The sequence below is a fragment of the Apodemus sylvaticus genome, chromosome 6, assembly GCF_947179515.1.
Source record: "Apodemus sylvaticus chromosome 6, mApoSyl1.1, whole genome shotgun sequence".
In the NCBI taxonomy this organism is placed as follows: domain Eukaryota; kingdom Metazoa; phylum Chordata; class Mammalia; order Rodentia; family Muridae; genus Apodemus; species Apodemus sylvaticus.
In genome coordinates, this window is record NC_067477.1 from 56,060,720 (window position 1) to 56,078,778 (window position 18,059).

Genomic DNA, 18,059 nt, shown 5'->3' on the forward strand with positions numbered 1-18,059 from the left:
CTTTTCCACAAATGTATTATTTATTTATTTATTTATTTATTTATTTATTTATTTATTTATTTTGTGTGCATGTGTGTACATTTGTGAGCGTGTGTACCTTACACATGTGTGGAGGTCACAGGACAGTTTGTAGGATTCAGTTCTCTTCTACCGTATGAATCCAAGGATGGAACTCGGGATGGCAGGGTTGTTTTCCAGGGACCTTGCATGCTGAACCTCTGCCCTGTAAAGGTAATCTGAGGCTTTTCTGTGTACCCACTTGCTCCCAAATAAAGGACATGGAGGCCAGATAAGTTTATTTTAAACTTCAGCATTATTGCAGGGCAGATCCTCATTTATTCTTCCCCGACTATGATGGCCTAGGCTACTTCCCACCCCTGTGATCCAGTACTTGCCATCTGAGTCTCACCCTGGATGCTTCTGCTTCATTCCATCCTCTTTGTGACTCCCCAGATCATGGCGAATATCTCATGGTGAATCTCTTCTCTCTCTTTCTCTCAGTGCAGAAGTCTTGCCTTCTCGATCCCATCCAGCTAATAAATAGGCTGATCAGTTCTTTACTGAACAATAAGATGATGATGTTTTACAAATACTGAGTCAGGAAATGCTTCATAATAACGACAACAACAAAATCCAGACTGCATCTCCATATTCTCCCATATATAAATCATAATCTGAATACACAGCGCACAAAACCATCTCCCAACATGACCTAGTTAGTCCTGTCCTACATATTACTTTCAACAACAATAGGAATCATATAGAGGCAATTTATTTTTCTCATGTTTACACAAATAAAGAATCTGACTTTCATTCATTAATCAAAATAAAGTAAAATAAAATAAAGGTCATGAGATTAACTGCATGGCTTTCTCATCTCCTTTGGCCATAGGCATTTTCCAATTGTCTGATATGATACTGTCTCTAACTTTAACTCTAGCATTAGGACCATGCTGCTTCTTTAAGATTTTTCATTTTTTTCCTCCCTATGTGACCCAACTTCTCTTTTAAAAGGAGAAGACAAGCTGAGACCAGAAGAAGCTCTATGCTCCCTTCTTCCACTTCACATCCATGGGGTGCAGCAAGTGGATTTTGATAACCATTGAAGGGAATAAATCTGTTAGGAGTTCCCTCACCGAGGGGAAGGAAATGCCCACAGGTGTTATTTTCATTGCGTGGTGTGTGCTCTTCAGTCTCAGGTCAATATTATTCTTCCAAGACCTCCACATAAAATGAAATATTAAAAAAAGAAGAAAAGGTCAAGCTCTAAATAAAGTACAATTCAAGGAAATACATGGAGAGATGGGTATTTACATCGAGTATGTGTCAGTGGAAAAACTCTCAAAAGAGAATTATATCAGAGTTAGCGTTCCTCAAGGAAAGGGAAAATGATATAACTATATATTAATTAAAGAATTATGCAGGTAACATTAGCTATGCCGTATATTTTTATTTGTTTAGCCACTACTATAACTGATTATAACACAAGACTATGTACCGGTGTCTTAGCTGATGACATTTTTACAATGGGGAAAATACTTGGTAAGTATTTATGGGTACATAATAAACATGAGGCACTAACTCTGACTTCATTTTTATGTTCTAGGTTCATAAGACTATAATCATAATTGGCTTGTATATGCTCATTGATAGGTTATCTTTGTCAATGAAACATGCCAATTCAAGTCAAGTTAAAAGAAAAAGAAGGCAGGTTTATTTGGGAACAGGGATACTGTCTGAGCTCAACAGCTTCAGAGAACAAAGAAAGTCACATAGAGATTATGGTAGGAGAGATTTTATGGGTTCTAGGTAAAGGAAAATGACATATCTGTGAATGACTCCAGTTAATGTTAATGGTGCATATACTTATAAGAGTGAGCAAGAAGTCATACTTTATTAAGAATTTTGCGGAGCCGTAAAAAGGTAAGGGAGATTTCCAAGATAGACGGATTTAGTAAAGAGACTGTAGAGATCTCAGAGGCAGTAAGAGGGGTTCCAGCAAGTTGCTGTGGCAAACTGGCCAAAGGGCATTTTATGGGATAATAGGTGAAGACTGAGGTAATCTTATGATTTGACGAATTAGAGGACCCCACAGCTTGTGAATGATTTCCTGGCAAAGAGAGATGGTCATGTTTTTAGTGTTAAAAGCCAGGGCTGCTTCATTAATTTCTGACACTGGGTTTGTTAATCTTGACCTTGACTATGAGTCAGGCTTTAGGTACTGCCTGGTGATTCTCCTGTTGACCTTGTAGACCTAAGGACTGTTGATGAAATTAAGTCATCTTTGTTCTCAGCTACCCAGAAGAAGCGTCAGTGTTCATGGTCATCTTTCTGTCTATAGGGTCCTTTAGGGTAGAATCAGGCTTAACAGAAGCCAACCTTACAATTTAGTCTTCTTCAATTAGCTATATTAGGAGCAGTGTATTAAAATCATGAATTTGTAAGAAGCAATAATGCCGACCTGACATTTCCCAAAGGGGATCTGTCTCATGCAGTTATTCATCCTGCCTACCATTCACCAGCGCCTCTCTGATTCTTTCTTCTCAAGAGCACTCTGTTACCGCACAGCCAGCTGCATGCTTTTTTTTTTTTTTTTGGCCTCTCATCATTAGTGCTGCTGGCTTTGCTGTTTTAACCCTCACACTCTATTTTTACCTTACTATCCTTCCCCACTGCAGTGTCTGTGAGCAACTTGCAGGTTTCAGCATGGCCCCGTTTCCTGTCCTGTCTACCATGAGTCAAACCCTGACTCAACTGTAAGTTACAACAAGTGAGTCTAAGTCCATATTAATAACATTTTACAACTGAAATATCAAAATATTTGTGAAGTGGAATGAGTACAACCCCTCGGGAAGTATGGTGAGCACTGTAATACATCTAAGAGGTGTAATATGAATTATAATAGGAACTGACAAACTAAAATAGCATGATTTAATCCATCTAAAGATTCCTAAGATTTTTTTTAAAAGTACATGATAGAAAATCAAATGTGTTTGGATTTATTAAAAATTATACAAGAATAGGGCAATAGCTGAAAAGAACTTTGAAGAAACAAATGACAAACTCAAGTTTGTTAGTAATTGTATTAAATGAGTGAAATTAGCCTTCCCAGAACTGTTAAAAATGGTAGATTGAATTGTTTGAAAAGAAATAAGCTACAATATTCATACTCCTTATCAAAGTGGATAATGTGTTAATTAAACAACTTACTTGTAATATTGGAAAAAAGACAAAATTAGTTTTTCCAGAAACCATGGCATACTGGAGGTCCTTGCCATTGCAAACCTGTAAGAAAAGGAAATGAAAAGAGCATATGACTTAGAGAGAACGAAGTAGAACTACATTTTTCATAAGTCATATTTTTATAGAAAAATCTAAGAAATTTGTTGGAAAATCAATATAAATTCATCATATATTTTAAGAATGGCATCATTCAAAGTTGCTTGAAATCAGTGGTTATTTCTGCATAAGCCTGTCCCTTGGCATTTATTTATAGATTGATTTTGTATTCAATGGCATAGTATTTGCATAAAATCTCTAGATGATCTCTTGCATACTTTAATAACTAGTTACTTATCATACCTAGTACAACATAAATGATAGATAACAGATGCTACTAATATTCTTTAAGGAATGGTTACCAAAAGTAATTCTGTTCATGTTTAGAACAAAAACATTTTTTTATTAAATATTTTCAGTCCATGGCTACTTAAGTCTGCATTTCCAACTCATGAATATACTGACTAACTGCAATGACACTAATTTTCAGTGTAAAAGTATACATATAACAACATCAAAATGGAAATAAATTTAATAAAATGTGTGTAAGATTCCAAAATATTTCAAAAAAGTTAAATAAAAATATTAAACATATTTCTTTGTTCATGTTCAGGGATGGAAAGAATAGATATTATTTTGATGTATATTAATTCCAAACTTCTTTGTGGACTCTATGGACTGAAACAATTCTAATAAAACTCATAATTTTTTTTTGTAAGAAATAAAACACTTATTCTATATTTTATATTATATGACAGAAAAGGAAAAATTAACTAAGTCATTCTATCTCATTTTAATGCCTCTATAAAGCCAATTTAATCAAAGTGGTGCAGTTTTGAATACTAATGGATAAACATGTCAATGGGATTGAATACATAGTACATAGACTTCTAGGATTACATATCTAGAGTAGTTGACAGGTTAAAAACACTAGCACGATCTACTGGAGAAAAATGCTAGAAAACAAATAGGCAGGGAAGATTGAGTATGTAAATGTTTGCTGAATAAATACTGCAAACTAGGTTTGGATTACTATCACCAATTTTTAAATGCTAGCATAGAGGCATCTATTTATAACCTCTGCGCCGGAGGTACAAGCAAATCTTAGGAACTTGCTGGTCAGCCAGTTTAGCCCAAACAGGAATTTCAGGTTAATGAGACCCTACCTGAAAAAAAATGTAAGTTGGAAAACAATAGAGGATATCCTCATAATTACCTCTGGCCTCTACATGTATATGTGAGCACATCTAAACCCTAAACCAAGAATTCACATTACACATAAGAATAAAACTGACTAAAGATCTAATTATAAGGAAATAAACTATAATATTCTGTAAGAGGAACTCACAATAAATTCGGAGAATGTAAAGACTTTTCAAAACCAGAACATAAGATTCAGTTATTAAAAAATTAGACTTTAATAAAAGTGCAGTCTTCTCCTGTTCCAAAGATATTAAGAAATGAAAAAGCAAGAAACAAAACATAATATCTCAAGTATATAATGAATTCTTATAACCCAATAAAAATATCTAGCTTAAAATTGATTAAAAAATCCTACATTAGACATTTCATAAAGTAGTATATAACTGGCCAATAACCATATGAAAAACCATCACCATTGTAATGGACCATAGAAAAGAAATTTAAACCACAATGAGGTAATGCTACATACACACATAATTCTTATTGACTAAAGTTTAAAAACCTGGCAATATCAAACATTGAACACATCAAGGAACTGATCCTATCTCAGACTATTGGTAAGAATTCAAATTCAGATTAAGAATGTAAAATCTGTCCCAAGAGGCATTGCAGGTGTGGCAGCTGTGTCACATGTACATCAGTAGGTGACAGAGGCAAGAGAACCTATGTCTATGCTCAATGTTCTGACCTAGGAACATCTGGAATATTAGTGGCCTAACATTCCTGAAGAAAGCAAGACTGAGATTACCACCAGTCTGACACTGCATAGGCTCTGATGGGCTCTGAGGATGGGAATAAAGCCAGAAAATAGAAGAACCCTGCCAGGGACCGTGAGCGTGAGATGGAATGAACTGGAGAGACAAATTAGCCTTGCGTAGATAGGGCCATGCAGACAGGTCCAACAAGGAGAGAGCCCAACACTGAGATGACCACTAGATGGGTGCCATGGGGTTCTGACAGGGAACTATCCTGAGGTGAGTACCAGACTTGCGTTGTACAGGCCTGGGAGAACAGGCCATGCCCAAGATGACCTCAGTCCAGTACCATAATGCACTAGTGGGATATAGCACTCCTGAGATCACTCCTGATACGATCCCAGACACTCAAAGATCTTGAACACCACTAAGAGGAGCAAGTAGGTGGTGCAGAAACAGGAGAGGAAGAGAAACAGAATGATGTGGACACAATGAAGAAAGGCAGAACTGAGACTCAAGGGTTGTGAGGAACAACCTGATGTTAGCAGCCTGTGATGCTACCAGGGACTGTGGTAAAGTCCAGGGTTATGCTGCTATGGGAGGGCCATGTCTGAGTTTATGGCCCTGAAGCAGCAGGGGTCAGTTACCACCAAAGGTCAGGCAGATGTCCTTGCATCACCATGGAGACATGTTGATATCTGAGGGCTGTGCAGGACTGGCCCCACCCCTCATCTGGGCATCTTGGGAGAGCTGGCCATGGGGACATGAGAGCAGGACACCTGACCTCATCCCTAGCTAGCTGTAGTACTCAGGACAGGGGGAGTGAGAGCTCAGCACACTGTGGGAGTTCCCTGATGGTGAGCTATTCCTAGGAAACAAGAATGGGAGAGGTGGCCCTGCCACTTGTCTGCTATTCAGTGACATGGGCATGGGAGAGATGACCCCCACCACCCACTTACCCCTTGCCACCTAAAGCAAGAAGGAGAGTTTGCCCAGAGGTCATCAGCATCAGAGAGCTGGCCCTACCCTTTACCTGCTGCATCATTCAGGGAGAACAGACTCTTTATACCTTACCTGGGTTGTATCGTAGGGCTGGCCTTGGATGTGTAGCTTGTGGGTGAACTGGCCTTGAAGGTGTAACATGGAAGAGCTGGTCTTGCCTCTTGACTGCTGTGCTGTGGCATAAGGAGGGGGTGCAGGAGGGATATTGAGATTGCCCTTCCCTTCCTTTTGCCTTCACACTAGGGACAGGTGGGAGAATTGGCCTCATGGGGTCCTGAGAGCAGGAGGGAAGGCCCTGACCATCACTTGCTTCAGCATCCAGGAGAGTGTGCCCTTTACCTCACCTGAGCAGCCCTAGAACTGGACCTAGATGTGGAGGTAGGAAGTAGGCATCCCTAGGGGCATGAGCACAGGAGAACTGCCCTGCCTCTTTCTACTGGGCAGTGTCTCAGATAATGGAGAGAAGCTCTCCTCCCTTCCGTCATCTATGGCAGGTGGGAGAGCTGGTCCTAGGGTCATGAGAGTGGGAGAACTCGTCATGTTCATTTTCTACTGCAACACTTGGAAGAGTAGGCCCTGTACCTCAGTTAGGCAGCAGAGTAGAACTGGCCCTCATTGTGGTGTTTGCTGATGAACCTCATCAAAGGCATGAGAATAGGAGAGCAAGCTAGCTAAACAGCTCAAATGTCCCTCAGGCCCAGACCGAAGGCTTTGAATTGGCCCTTTCCAACATTTTCCCACTGAGAACTGCTGAAATGCATGGAATGGTCTGTCCTACAGATTCTACAGGATCTCCATGATACAAGGCAACAACAACAGGATTTTCAAAAGAAGTCCCAGTGAGATTCTAGTATTGGTAGAGTAGCAGAAGCTGGGGACATAATACCAGACCGATGAGATATTGCCATGAACATGTGGAGCAAAAAAGTGGGGACAAATAGGTATACTGTGGGACACACTGTGACACACTAAAGCTTCCACAATGAGATTTTTTTTTCCTCTGTTGTGGTGAGGTTGCGATGGTAGAAGGTAGGTATGAGGTTGCGAGGGTTGAAGGTAGGTATGAGGGTAGAAGGTAGGTATGAGGTAGGTATGAGGTGGATATGGATATAAATGGGATTCGGGTGAATGATGTGAAATTCATAAAAAAAAATCAATAACCTGAAGAACTTCAGATGATGGAGAAGCAGCTTAAAAATGTTCAACTTCATGAGTCATTAGGGAAATGCAAATCAAAACAACAACATTCACCTTACACCAGTCAGAATGGCTAACATTGAAAATTCAGGAGACAGCAGGTGTTGGTGAGGATGTGGAGAAAGAGGAACACTTCTCCACTGCTGGTGGGGTTGCAAATTGGTACAACCACTCTGGAAATCAGTCTGGCGGTTCCTCCGAAAACTGGGCACCTCACTTCTGGAAGATCCTGCTATACCACTCCTGGGCATATACCCAGAGGATTCCTCACCATGTAATAAGGATACATGCTCTACTAGGTTCATAGCAGCCCTATTTAATAATAGCCAGAAGCTGGAAAGAACCCAGGTATCCCTCAACAGAAGAATGGATGCAAAAAAATGTGGTATATCTACACAGTGGAGTACTATTCAGCCATTAGAAACAATGAATTCATGAAATTCTTAGGCAAATGGATGGAGCTGGAGAACATCATACTAAGTGAGGTAACCCAGTCTCAAAAGATCAATCATGGTATGCACTCACTAATAAGTGGATATTAACCTAGAAAACTGGAATACCCAAAACATAATCCACACATCAAATGATGTACAAGAAGAACAGAGGAGTGGCCCCTGGTTCTGGAAAGACTCAGTGAAGCAGTATAGGGCAAAACCAGAACAGGGAAGTGGGAAGGGGTAGGTGGGAGAACAGGGGGAAGGAAGGGGGCTTACGGGACTTTTGGAGAGTGGGGGTCCAGAAAAGGGGAAATCATTTGAAATGTAAATAAAAATATATCGAATAAAAAAATATTTAAGAAAAAAGATATATAAAACATCTTATGTCCTATCAAGATGCCTTAGCAGTTAACCTAGATGAATACAGAGCACTAGTGTATATAAGTGTATACTAGTACATATAAATATAGTATGTGCGTGTGTGTGTATGTGTGTGTGTGTGTGTGTGTGTGTGTGTGTGTGTGTATCTGCTTAGTATCATCTTGGCTGTGTTACCTAATATCCAAATATCCACTGACAGGCAGAAGTGAACAACTTTGAGTAGCTCCTGAAATGTGTTTTACTTAGTCATAGAGACTTAAAGAACAAGTGACACAGGCAGCAAAATGAATGAGCTTTAAGCAGTACGTTTCTTGAAAGGAAAGTTTGTACTTCATGAGTATAGCATATGAAAAATTTAACAGATAACACTACATTCTAATAATAGAAAAAAATGTTTCTTGTTTTTCTAACACTGAGAATGCCTAATAGTAATTTCAAAAAGGTAGAGTCTATGTCTTGCTTGAAGTACAGGTTACAAAGTAACACACCTTTTCCAAACTCAGGAAAATCTGCACTTAAAATGCTCACAAGTGAGAGAAAAAGAGTGCCACTCCAGGTCAGGGAGCTGTGCCAGCTTGCATGAGGCCTGAGTTCAGATTCCAGCAATCCGATAATGACGTGCATTGTGTCTCAGTAAAGTCCTAGTGACAATGCGGATGATATTTACCACCTAACCGGAGTGAACATAGAAAATGCCCCATGATATCTACATTATTCATGTATTCAAATTTGAAATCTATATTATGTTTATATATGCTATGAAAATAGTTTTCCTAATACCCTGTGTTCATTTTCCTTCTAAACCAGTGTCAAAATACTTATTTTAGGGCCATTCTTAGTGGCTTTGTTCTTCATCAGGATAACCATTATATTTTTCTCAGTTATATGTCTTGTTTCAAAAGAATGATCAAATAAGTCAGTTTCAAAAGATAAAATTTAAATTAGGCAGATATGGATCAAATTATGTGTGATCACCATTGTGTAGGTGGACAATGCCATTCCTGTTCAGATAACAGACAAACAGATATCAGCAAAACTAATGAAGGTTAGGGATTCCAAACTACTTCTCATAACTTCCTTGTATATTTTGGAGTATGCATGAGATGCAATGTAAACAGTCTGAAATCTCAGTTTTCCTTGGAGAATAGAATATATATTCCTTGATACCAAAGAAGTCTCTTTTCTTAAGAAAAGGCTTTAATATTAGGTACCTCAATACAGCACTACCCACTGCCTGGATGATTTCTACCAACTAAACACCAACTAAATTGGTTTGAGCATATTAAGTACTTCACAATATAACATTAATCATATGAACAGGTCTATGCCTTGAGTTCTATCCTGACTAACCTGGGGTTTGTAAGGTGAAACAGGTTATTCTCAGGAGTTGTAGTAAAACTACGGTATTGATTCAGCTTATGTTTTGGAGAAATCAAATGTTCCTAGAATGTTTTTTACATGGTGTTTAAATTCACTTTCTATTTCTATGGCAAATATCTGACAAAGAACAACATTGAGAGGAAAGGTTTTATTTCATCTTACAAGTCCCAAATTATAGCTTATGATTGAGGGATGTCAGGGTAGGAACTCAAGGCAGGAACCTGAATTCGTTAACTGAAGCAGAGGACAAGGATAAATGCTGCCTACCAGCTTGCTGTCTAGTCCTTCTGAAGCTTAGCTTCTACCACAATGGAGGCCCGCCTGCCCAGGAATAGTACTGTTCAGCATGAACTAGGTCTTCCCACATTAATCATTAATCAAGAAAATACCCCAAGAGACATGTTCATGAGCCAAGTTGACATTTCCTCTTTCCAGATAGTTCTTTTTTGTGTCAGTTTGATAAAAAAACCAACCAGCACCAGCACATGTAGATACCAGGTGATAATAAAACCGATCATTGAAAGAATCAAAGGACTTTTCAGATCAGTGGACTCACAGGCATCTCTCTAACCTCCAGTTATCTGCTTAATCACCTGGCATCTGTCCATTATCCTGTTGAGATGTTTAATGGATGAGAACAATACAGAAAATGTTGCAGGGGCATGCCAGAAATTAGACTTAAAGCAGTCAGGAGAGTCTTACTGCAAAATGTTATGAGACTTCTTTTTCCAGTGGAAAGGATTTATGCATGCATGTGTGTGTGTGTGTATGTGAGAGAGACAGAGATAGAGAGAGAGAGACAGAGACAGAGACAGAGGTTTTGATGGAATTGAAGAAATTGATAATATATTTTTGTTTATATTGGTTTTGTTTCCAAACACAGGCAATAATCAAAGTAATAGAATCTCACTGAAGAGGTATTTCTTGCTTGAGAAATCTTCTTACATTATTTTAGTAAATATTTGTTTTAATTTTAAGATTCCATAAAGGCAGCAATTTATAGAAGCCCAGGGAACTAACTTTGGCCATTATCCATGTCAAATCAGAGCAGAGCCAGAGCTTCTTAGCAAAGTGAAAGGAACACTTAATTTGAAGTCCTTTCTTTATCCTGCTCTAAAAATCATAATCACTGATATTATAATTATTCTTGGGAGTTGTAGTGAAATCTACTCTATTAATCCAAGTTCCATGCTTTAGAGAGGGCGAATGCTCCTAGAAAACCGACAGCATGGCCTCGGTACTCCTCCTTCTCAGGAGCACTCCTTGTTCCTGCCTGCATGGTCTTTGTTGTATTCCTATTCAGGGATGGGCCCCCCAAGTGTGCAGCAGTAACCCTTGCCAAGAAGTTAGTGCTCACACTGTGAACATTCAGTTCTCTCAGTCTGGGAGTTTCTAGGCCAGTTCATTTATCTGTTCCCTTTATACACACACCCCAAGAATGGCCCTTCAAATGAAAGCAAGTCTTTTAGGTACTTTGATACTACTCAGTTTTAAGAAAGTACATAGCATTGAAGAAGACTGAATACATTCATTGGCAGCTTATTATATATTCATTATTTCTGAGTTAAATGTGTAATAACATATGTATAATTTTCACTTGAGAGATTTACGCAGTCAATTGTTCTCTTTAAGAACTCCTGAGTTGATAATGTTTTCTGACAACGATACAAAATGGCATAGAAAAGGACTCCCAGGGACACAATAGTAATTTATGTTTCTTACATAAAGGAGGGCAGAGTATGTGGACAGAGGGCATTATTCTATTATTGATAATAGCATCATAGCAGGTGATTCATGAGTGTCTATGTGTAAATTTGGGACATGGTAGAGTGATGACCTTCTCTGTATAGATGCAGCTCCGATTCTAAGATATATATTATTATAAAAAGTGACAGTATAGATTTGTGTACAAAGAAGCACACAATCAGATGTAAGCAACCATACACAGAAGACCTGGAAGCTGGTATAGGAAGCAGCTGGACATTTTCTTTATTTGATAACCACATATCATATTTCCTGTTGCTTAAGAGCTCCTTTCTGTTATTTAATACAAGTTGGGTCACACACTTGAGGATAAGGCAATTATTCCAGCATATATATCATTCCAGCACGTATTCCCTGTGGCAGAAGACTAAAAGTTGTATGTGTTTGTTGCATATATGCATGGCCGTCTATAATGGGATGATCACTTCTTTAGTCATTATACAATTATATGATGATGCTGATTCTCAATCACTTTACTAGTGCTGATTGTGAAAATTCTGAAAATACACACAAGCAGAAACCCATGGCTCCTAAAAGATTTTTACAGTTTATTCTTAATTAACATATCCTCAGTGTCAGTGCTAAGCTTGCTATGGATTTTTTTTTCATTTTTTATTGGTTATTTTACTTATTTACATTTCAAATGTTGTACCCTTTTGTAGTTTCCCTACCACAAGGCCCCATCCCCTCCATCCTCCCCCTGCCTATATGAGCATGCTCCCCCAACCCTCCACCTACTCCTGCCTCAGCAGCCTATCAGTCTATCCTGGGACATCAAGCCCCCACAGGACCGAGGGACTTGCCTCCCAGTGATGCCGGATAAGGCAGTCCTTTGATACATATGCAGCTGGAGCCATGGGTACCTCATGTGTACTCTTTGGTTGGTGGTTTAGTCTCTGTGAGGTTTGGGGGGTCTGGTTGGTTGATATTGCTGTTCTTCCAATGAGGTTGCAAACCCCTTCAGCTCCTACAGTCTTTGCCCTAACTTCTCCATTGGAGTCCCCATGCTCAGTCCAATGTTTGGCTGTGTACATGCGCATCTGGCTTGGTCTGGCTCTGGCAGAGACTCTCAGTGGACAGCTATACTGGGCTCCTGTCAGTAAGTACTTCTTGGCGTCAGCAATAATGTCTGGGTTTGGTGACAGCAGATAGGATGGATCCCTAGGTGGGGTAGTCTCTGGATTTGCCATGGACTTTAATAGCTTGTCTTCTTATGCTAGGCAATACACATTCAGTTAATTGTTAAAATGAGGTACTTTTCAAACTGGGAAATGAAAATCAGGAACTATACTACAATTTCCCCTTCACTTATGTGGTAACTTGGTGAATAACTTCAGAATAGCTGAAATGTAAGGTAAATATTCAGCCCTTAATCTTATCACACATAGTCCTTAATAGTTCAACCCTAGATTATTACATCTACTTCTAGGGTAGGCATTTTGTCAAGCTCCATAGTAGGTACTGAGGAGACCATTTCCTTAGAAGTGCATAGCTTGGTAGAGAGGATGAGAACAATACTACATCCCTGTAGCCATTTTAAACATTTTATTTTCTTCCTGCTCACTCATCATAAAGTAGATGATGGCACTGGCATCAAAAGCAATGCTAATTATTCTCTCACAGATGGCCAGCAGTGCCTGTTTATAATATTCTCTTGTATAATACCACCAGTTATAACATATTGATAATTTCTATTTTATGCTTCTACTATTGTATGTCCAGTACTGCTGTAGATCATTGGCCCTCCTGGCTGTACATAGTAGGATACTTTATTGTGTGTGTGTTTTGTTGTATTTTGAAATCACAGTCATTGGGACAGGGGAAGTAGTATTTGTATGGGAAGACATCAGCCTTCTAGGTTGAGAGTATGTGCATCTGAAACCATGAGTCCTTGACTTTTTTGTGTACTTCTTTGGAGTCAGTAGCAAAGAATTTTATATTCACAAAAACACTCCTTATTGGTGAGCAACGATCTCTACATAGAACCGAATACTACTGAGGTTCTAGCTTCCACTGAGCCTCTCACAAGTGGCAACATCTCTTATCCAATTACATTATGGGCCTAAATATGCAACTCACACCAATATATAAACTCACACAAATACAAAAACCAACACTTCTTGTAAGAGGCTCTTGTTCACTGTCTTGTTTTTAATTCTGTGTTCCCCAACCTCAGAAGAATCATTCATTTGTTTCTTTGCAAGCTTAAGCAAACTTTGGCAAAGTTGTTAGAATATAATGTAATCCACCATTCCTGGGCACAAATGTGAGAATAGTTAGTGTTTTAGCTAGCTCTGTCATGTCAGCAATTCATCATGGTTTATTCTGGTGGGAAATTTCTCTTTCAGTATCTTGGAACCTGAAGTAAAATGGAGTTGATTTCATTTGTGAGGATTTTATCAGTACCTCCTAGGATAGTGACCTATATAAGCAGGTTAATGATCTTCAGCAAATGAAAAATGAACTGATATCCCTCATACATATTCAAGCATATTCTATAATTCATTCTTTAAGGTAAATTTACATATTGTGTATCTTCCTACACCTCATTTATGAGAAATATTGATTTTAAAGAGCACATATATACTCTTGGCCACTATCAGTTCCTTTTCTTTTTTGTCTTTATATACTTGTGCAATATAGCTTTATTAGTCTGTCAGCATAATCTAAAACACTTTAATGCTTTAAGTGTGAGTAATCATTTCAGTATATTTGTAGCTTTGTGCTTGAAATGATATTTTCAAAGATCAGTTTAAAAGTTTATAAGCTTTCTCCCTAAAATATAATATTCATATTGTCGTACCAATTTTATGCAAAATTCTGAGCACTTTAATCACTTCTACCTGAGTATTTTAAAGATGTTTTAAAGCCTAAGCTCTCTATATTAGCATGCATCATGTTTCTAAAAATGATCTCCAAGTTTGGGTAGTGGATAGAGATTTAGGTCAGTTAATCTAAAAATTTCAAACTGGAGCATGCGTAAAAATAAAATTAGAATGTAAAAAGTAAGAAAATATTCTTTATATTCTCACTAGAACTAGAATAAAAATGAATGCTATATAAAGAGCAAAAATAATGTTGGGGATTTGTTATCTCTCCAACCAACAGATGTCATGTTTGAATGTTAGCGCTCAAAACTATATGTGTCTTACGATTGAGAAAGAACAAATGTAAAGAATCAAAGAAGACATTCCATATGTGTTTTTAAAACTAAGGAATATCTATAACCATGACAGTACCTGTTTTATTACCAATAAATACTATTTACGTACTATGTAAATCTTACCTCCTCTTTAATTCTTAGTATAATTATTCACAAAGAAAAACTTTATAAAACATTATTTTTGAATCAATCTTATTGTATCTGATTAGTTGTCTATATCATTTTCATATGTCATTGATATGTCTGTTCTGGCTCCACAGTCCTTTATCTCTAACACAAGCTATACAGTTAATTTCAAAACTGTTTCTGAGATAATTTTAGTTCATTTATAGAATGACTTCAATTTTAGTTAGTCACAAGCTAACAGCCTCAGGTTACAGATATCAAAGCAGTTGTCATAAATCAAGTGAATTAAACCAATAAATGTCTTTTCTCATTGAATTCTCAGATAGGTCAGGAGTTCTAAATGAGCCAAAGAAACTAGAGCTGAGGCCAACACCAAGGCAAAATTGATTCTGGATTTCACTGAACAATTAAAGAATACACCATACATAATATTGTTGTTAGGACTTGGATTCCTGTGACAAGAATTCAGATATTTAATGTGCTTTATCTAATTTTACCAGCAAACTGGCAAACAGTTTATCCCTCTCTTGTCAGCACTGAGGATATTCTTTAGGGTAATGATTATTGTACTCATTGCTTCCTTATCATTTATTTGCTGTGGCATTAAAGTTTGATAAAAGTATGCTTTCTTGGTTCAGAACTTTAATTCTTACATGAGACTTACTATAGTAGGAAGCACAAATATATGTTTTATTTGTATCAGGTGTTTTTCAAGGAAGTTGATCATACATCAACCTCTATACTTCTTTGCTGATAATTGCTTTTTCTTTTCTTATTTTCATTTTCTTTCTCTTTAAAGCTCAATGGCTCTTATCTTCTTGTTTCAGGTCCTGAATTGTATCGTATTCAGAACTTAATTTTTTTTACTCTGTGTTAATAATCTTTTCAGTAATGCCCTCAATCTCAGCCCTTTAATTTCTGTGAGTATGCCTTGAACAAGCAAGATCATACCTCCAATCCTTAGTGTTCTCTTATTCCAGAGTAGTTAAATTCTGGATATATTCAATTTATCCATCAAATTTCTTTAAAAGACTCTTCTCCCTGAACTTCTTTCAAAAATTTAATCCTTCAATGGCTCTCTCTTTCATTTTCTGAGCTGCTTAGCCAATGACCCTGGGATCAGCCCCAATGTTCCTTTTCTTATAATACTAGTCAAAGTCTCAAAACTAACCAGGAAACAGATTTGACTTTATTAATATCACTTTACAAGCAGAATAGTTCCTTGTGGAAGAAGGTATATATTTTTTTAATTTATTTTTAATTCGATATTTTATTTGTTTACATTTCAAATGTTATTCCATTTTCCGGTTTCCCCTCTTCAAACTCCCTATCCCATCCCACCCCTTACCCTGCTTCTATGAGGGTGCTCACCCACCCACCCGCCCACTCCTGCCTCATTGCCCTAGCATTCCTCTACCCTGAGGCATCAAGTCTTCACCAGACCAAGGGCCTCCTCTCCCATTGATGCCAGATAAGGCTCCTTCAGCTCCTTCAGCTCCTTCAGCTCCTTCAGCTCCTTCAGTCCTTCCCCTAACTCCTCCATTGGGGTCCCTGGGCTCAGTCAGATGGTTGGCTGGGAGCCTCTGCATCTGTATTGATCTGTATTGATCAGGATCTAGCAGAGCCTCTCGGGAGACAGCTGTATCAGGCTCAACAATGAGAATGTAGAAGGTCCATTATGTCTATAGTCACACTGAGTCACTGTCTGCTTTCAGGAAAGGCCTATGCCCCAGAGTTCTACTATGACACGTACAACCCTGTGTGGCAGAACCGACACCGAGTGTATTCTTACAGTCTACAGTGGACACAAATGAATCCTGATGCAGTAGATCGGATTGTTGCATACCGGTTGGGTATTCGGCAGGTAAGAAATTTGGTGCCTATTTTGGTTTTGTTTTATTGTAGTTCATTGTTGAGACTTTGTTGCTATAGATTTTATTAATATAATGAATGTATTATAGGCTTTATTTTTAAATTTTTAATCTCTAAATTTTATGAAAATATTGCTTTCAAAACTATTCAGACTTACTTACCAATATATTAAATTAATCTATGCATTTTAAATTATTGGAATAAACTTATTAAAGTAATTTCCTCTCAGCCTTCTGAAGGGCTACATCTTTAGATGTGCTCAAGAAATCATATTGTGCACTGCTACAAAAGGAATTTAAGATGTTCTTGTGCATACTGTTACTTTATGAAAGCATTACCCTTTTCTCTAGGAGGCTAGGAGACTTACATACTTTTACTTGAAGGTTCAAGATATATAAAGGATGTATTAAAAGTTCATATATCTGATGAATATAAATACGTTAGCAAATTGAGAAGTAATGAGGTAAATCATTCTAATTTAGCTGAAGATTATAAATCATGTGAAATGATCTATGTATTCTTTACATAAACCATTGTGAAACTCAATCCTTGTTGATGTGAACGGTAATTTTAAATTATATATTACTCTTGAACTTGCTTCTTGTTAGATACATATTGTCAGGATGGATATTTCAATATAAAACATTTTGAAACAAAACTTGGAATCGCATATAGGTTTTACTCCATGTTCCAAATCCTTAAGTAAATTATAGACTGAAAATCTGAGTTAGGACAATAAAAAAAATTGTCTGAAGATCACCTGCTTAATTCCCATCCACCCAGCCCATCCAATGTTTTGCCATAGAGATAATCATTGTATTGTGCTCAAATCACTTATAAGAAAACATCTAGCAATGCAGAGTTCAAGGTTCATTATAAGCTAAATGTTTTCATCATTATTGTTTTTAAAATCAGAAAAGTAAAATCATGCAAACACAAGGCATTTGATAGATAAATCATTCTTATGTGGGCACTCAGAGTACAGTGATCCGCTGACCCAGACCATTCCGAACACATCTCTCAATGTCAACCCATTTATAGGGGTACCAGGTTAACCCACAGGTCTGTTTCATAATAATTTTCCCTGCTCCTTTCAATTTCATGCTTTTTTTCTTAACAAGATTGATAAATATCTGAAAATTCAGGTCAACATATCTTTTCCCCCTCAGCTGACAGAGTTAGCATTATAGCCTTGCTTTCTTTAAAAAAAAAACAAAAAACAAAAAAACAAAAAAAACAAAAAGAAACCTACATTGATTTAATTGATATGTATGGACAGAAATGCATGCACATGAGAATGTATACAAAGGTAAGAGAAGAGTTTGCAGAAGCCAGTTCTTTCATTCTGCATGTGGATCCCAGAGATCTAACTCAAGGTGTCAGGCTCATAGTCAAATACCTTCACCTAGGAAACTACTTCACTGGCCCCTTCTGTATTCTTAATAAAATTCTTATTTTAAATTATTTTCTATTTGGGGAATCTTAGAGCATTCTTATTTTTCACATCTCATTCTCTTTATATTTCAAGACTTTACACACTGTTTAATTATTACTGTTAAT

At 37.5% G+C, this 18,059-nt stretch overlaps 1 protein-coding gene and 1 non-coding gene across 2 annotated transcripts in view; both read left to right on the forward strand.

Annotated features, from left to right (window-relative positions):
* Mdga2 (MAM domain containing glycosylphosphatidylinositol anchor 2) overlaps window positions 1-18,059 on the forward strand; it is a 788,307-nt gene that overhangs the window by 700,389 nt on the left and 69,859 nt on the right. Inside the window, exon 10 of the mRNA XM_052185765.1 lies at window positions 16,343-16,491. Coding sequence (XP_052041725.1) covers window positions 16,343-16,491 — 149 coding nt within the window. The remainder of the gene's footprint in view (window positions 1-16,342; window positions 16,492-18,059) is intronic.
* On the forward strand, window positions 5,073-5,204 carry LOC127688235 (small nucleolar RNA SNORA17). The gene has a single exon (XR_007978641.1). It is a non-coding gene; the product is annotated as a small nucleolar RNA SNORA17 (small nucleolar RNA).